General features: G+C 43.5%; 1 protein-coding gene across 1 annotated transcript in view; it reads left to right on the forward strand.

Annotated features, from left to right (window-relative positions):
- Positions 1 to 2,214: 2,214 nt before the first annotated feature.
- Positions 2,215 to 4,703, forward strand: part of LOC102767413 (chromosome unknown open reading frame, human C5orf28) — a 7,736-nt gene continuing 5,247 nt past the window's right edge. Inside the window, exons 1-2 of the mRNA XM_006769471.2 lie at positions 2,215 to 2,465; positions 2,982 to 3,369. Of these exons, the coding sequence (XP_006769534.1) occupies positions 3,058 to 3,369 (312 nt within the window). The 5' untranslated portion in view covers positions 2,215 to 2,465; positions 2,982 to 3,057. The remainder of the gene's footprint in view (positions 2,466 to 2,981; positions 3,370 to 4,703) is intronic.

Raw genomic sequence — 4,703 nt, forward strand, 5'->3', positions numbered from 1 at the left:
GGCACCGGCGGCGGGGCCCCTGGGCGCCCCGGGTCGGTCCTTGGAGGCGTGAACGCGACGAGGGCGACACGGTCCCTTCCCTGCGGACGCCGCGGCGTCCTCCCTGTTTCTTCTTCGACATGTTAGCGATTCCGGCCTCGCACCCACCTGATGAAAGGATGACTGGGAATTTGCGGGGACTCGAAACCTCGAGTTGAAATACGAAATTGCGTGTTTTATTCGTCAGGGTCCCGGGCTCTAAGCATTTCATAGGCGGGCTGTCCAAGTTCCCCTGCGAGTGAGCCCGCTTCGTGTTTCCTCGCTTTGCAAATTAGCTGCGTTCGGTTAGGCGTCTCTTTAGGGTGTTGTCGCGTGAAAGAAATAGAAGCGTCGCAGCGACTCCAGTTCGGTGAAGAGGACTTACTCGTAAAGCATCATAAAGACAGTTTTCCCATGTTAGACGGCGCTTTACTCGGGCTCTTGTAAATGTGACTGGGGAGAGGAAGGCGGGGCAGCGGGAGATGGCGTTTACATTGGGAATTTGGGAGCCCTGATTTGTTTTGGCAGAAATATGTCTAAGAGGTTATTGACAGTGCATGATAGTGTATAATTAAAGTAACTGCTAATTATGTGTTTGTGGAGTTGAGGGAAGGGAAGATTACTGCTATATAGTATACTTTGAAGGCCCCATAATTGTTGGCATGTTACTATAATGGGGATGAGGCGTGGCCGTTTGGCCATTGCAGAAAGTGGCTCCTGCAAGTCAGAGAGAGAAATGTGTGATGTGGAAACAGGCTATTACGGCAGAGAAGTCACATCCGATTAATATCTTTAGTTGTAGGCTGAGGATTGCTTACCTGCTGATCCCTTTTATTAGCATAATAATGAAATATGTATTAAGCACCTGAGCACATTAGATTTTATGCATGACAGGTTTAAAAGGAAATTGTAATTACTACTCTTAAGAAACCTGCCCCCCTCCCCAAAGTGTGTATGTAAAATAAACAGAAGGCTCTATTACAGTTTAGGAGGTTCCTGGAATCCATTTTATTTGTAGGGAGAGGAGCAGGAACTAGAAAAGGGTAAGAATAAAAATGGGTCACTTAGGTGTCCTGGTCAGAGACAATAAGAGGAAGTACACTTATTAAATTGATCTATCTCATACTGAGAATCTAAATATCTGCACCAATAGTTGGAGAGGAATAGAGGTCAGAATTGTGTGTTTCTGGGACCATAAGTATACCTTTTTAAAAATAGCAACTTTTTGTTATCTACTGCTGCATAATGAATTACTCCAAAACTTAGAGGCTTAAAACAGAAGATATTTCCTTTTGTCTCCATCTGCCCCCCCTTTTTTAAAAATTGATTTCAAAGAGAGAGGAAAAGAGAGAGCAAATATATATATATATATATATCGATTTGTTGTTCCATTGACTGGTACACTCATTGGTTGCTTCTTGTATGTGCCCTGACCCGGGATCCAACCAACAACCTTGGCATATTGGGACAATACTCTAACCAACTGAGCTACCTGGCCAGGGCTCAATCTGTCTCTTACTAGAGAAATTTAATACATTCACATTTATTGTGGTATTTGTGTTTGATATGTTTGGTTCTGATTGCTTTTCTTTTAAAAAAAAGTTATTTTATTGAGTTTTTTACAGAGAGGAAGGGAGAGGGATAGAGAGTTAGAAACATCAATGATGAGAGAAACATTGATCAGCTGCCTCCTGCACACCCCCTACTGGGGATGTGCCTGCAACCAAGGTACATGCCCTTGACCGGAATCGAACCTGCGACCCTTCAGTCCGCAGGCTGTCTTCTATCCACTGAGCCAAACTGGCTAGGGCCTGATTGCTTTTCTTTGGTGGGGGTGATAAAATTTTCTTTTTTGCTTTTTTCCCCGTTTCTGTTTTGCTGTATTAATCAAGTTTTCTTTTTCCCTCTCCCCTCCCCTTAGAGATTTAGAAGTCCTGTTCCTCAATTATTTTTTCCCAAGAAATTGTACCTAGGTATTAGAGTTTCTAAGGGAAAACTCAAAATTCATGATTGTGACATAATTCCCATAATTTAGTTACGTTTGGAATCCTCAGTAATGATCCTTTTCTCCTAGAACTCTGTACTCCACAATATTTTGGTGTTGTTGGTGTTAGTCACATTCTCTTTTGCAGATAACCTTGGCAGGGTAAGGGGGACTTACATACTCTTAAAGGGTTTTCTCTTTATTTTTTAAATTTATCAATACCCAACTCAAGCTTTGGGAAAATTGTTTGAAAATGTTCATATTCACTTGTAGTGTTTGAAGCACTCATGTAATATGCATTGCTTCTATTAAGTAAAATGGTTGGGCAAGCAGGCTTTTCTTCTTCATGATCTCTTTCTTGTTTTCAATTTGTTCCTTTTACATGAAAGTCTGCTGTTATTTTTGGCAGTAAAATAGCGTGATGAGCAGTTTTGCCCAAAGGGAGGGGCTGTTATCAGAAAAGGTACGGAAGGTAGTTGCTGGGTACATAGACAATGGATGCCCACTACCGGGTAGTAAACATTTGAGAGATAGATGACCTCAAAGTAATACATTACAGTCAGTGGGCTTCCTTAAATTTCCCATGCCACACATTACCACCTCACCTGCTTCTCCTACAAAACTCTCATCTTTGGGCCACGAAGCTTATTCTATATAATGTAACCTTTAATGCTCTCACCACACGTAAGAAAAGTTGACTATGTGAGCTGATGGATGCGTTAACTAATCTTATTGTGGTAGTCAGTTCACAATATGTACATTAAACCATTACGTGTACGCCTTAAACTTATGCAGTGTACTAGATTGATCACATCTCAATAAAGCTAGAAGAAATACAATTACAGTAATTTAAAAAAAGAAATACCAGTTTTTACAACTTGGTTTTATATTTATAAAATTGTTGCTGATGATGTTTTGTGTAGGTACTGCATGGCAGCCCATAATATGCATTTGTGTGTTTTTCTCCTTTCTGTGTTAGGGTGACTGGGAATGTCCATCAGAAGCAGCAGCTCGGTTCCTGATGGCGTTTCACGTGCACTGACACGTGGTTTGTGATGGCATCCGAGGCTGAGAAGACCCAGGCTTTGCTCCAGTCTTGCAGCACTCAGTCTCTTCTTTCCAGCCTCGGTCTGGGGATCTTCTGCCTCGTAGCTGACAGACTTCTGCAGTTGTCCATAATCCAGCAAAATAACTGGATTCGCGCCCTCTCCGATAATGCAGTGCATGGTGTGATTGGCATGTGGTCCTGGGCAATAGTCATCGGAATCAAGAAGAAGACTGACGTGCGAGAAATCTTCCTCGCTGGGTTTTTAGCCTCAGTTATTGACGTAGACCACTTTTTACTGGCTAGGTCCCTGTCTTTAAAGGTAAGGAGCATATCTGTTTACTTTTCCTTTGATTTTGTTTGCACCATTACTAGTATATCCAACTTGCCAGCATCGTTTTAGTTAGAACTAGAGAAGATTGACCTTGCTTTAAAATAAGAAGGCCCAGCCCCGGCCGAGTGGTCCAGTTGGTTAGAGTGTCATCCAAAAGGTGGCAGGCTCGATTCCTGGTCAGGACACATACCTATGTTGCATGTTCAACCCCCAGTCCAGGCATGTACAGGAGGCAACTTACCAATGCTCTCCCTCCTCCCTCCTCCCTCTCCCCTCCTCCCTCCTCCTTCCTCCCTCCTCCCTTTTCTCTAAAACGTCAATAAAAACATATCCTCTGGTGAGGATTAAAAATTGTAAAATAAGAAAGCCCATTAATCCAACTGTTTTGACCACTACACACTTCCTGACGGTGTGCACAGACCATGGGGTCATTCTCAGGGCTGCCCCATCTCTTTCTGTGTTCGTGCGTTCTGTCTTCAGGACCATACTTACATTTCTCCCATATTCTTCATGTTTTATCGTTTAGCGTGCAGACCTGCATGCTCCCAGCGGTCGCCAGCCTGTGGTCCTCGGACCACTGGTGGTCCGTGAGGTCCGAAAGGTTGGCGACCGCTGGTGTACCGCTGCTCCAGAGCAGTTGAGCGGCTTGAAGATGAATCCAGGGTCTCCGTTGGGCATGCAGGAGGCAGCTGCGCTCTCACAGTGAGATGTTTCTCTCTTCTCCCTTCCTCTTTCTCTAAAACTTGGTAAACGATTTAAAAAACAAAGGTGATTCCATCCCTGGGGAGTGACTTTAATGGATTCATTCCCTGAGTCGCTCTTGGAGGCAAAGGTGAGCATTTCAGTGGGCTGATTAGGGCACAGTCCCCTGTGGAGAAATGGAGGCATTTCATTCAGGCGTCTGGGGTTTTCAGCCGTGGGCAAACTACGGCCCGCGGGCCAGCCGTTTAAAATGAATAAAACTAAAAAAAAAAAAAAAAAAAAAAAAAGACCGTACCCTTTTATGTAATGATGCTTAATTTGAATTTATATTAGTTCACACAAACACTCCATCCATGCTTTTGTTCCGGCCCTCCGGTCCAGTTTAAGAACCCATTGTGGCCCTCGAGTCAAAAAGTTTGCCCACCCCTGGTAGCCACATGGTGACTATTAGTCTTGCAAATGAACTAAACTTAAACTAGCAGTTCAGATCATATTTTCTCAGTGTCAACAGATTCGCCTACGTTTTACATGCTTATGATCTGTAAACATGTCGAGGAAAGAAATATAAACTCATAGAAAAGGACTTTGCTTGGCTCCCCCTGACTTTAGAACAGTTCCTG

This window comes from Myotis davidii, unplaced genomic scaffold, assembly GCF_000327345.1.
Source record: "Myotis davidii unplaced genomic scaffold, ASM32734v1 scaffold143, whole genome shotgun sequence".
Taxonomy (NCBI): domain Eukaryota; kingdom Metazoa; phylum Chordata; class Mammalia; order Chiroptera; family Vespertilionidae; genus Myotis; species Myotis davidii.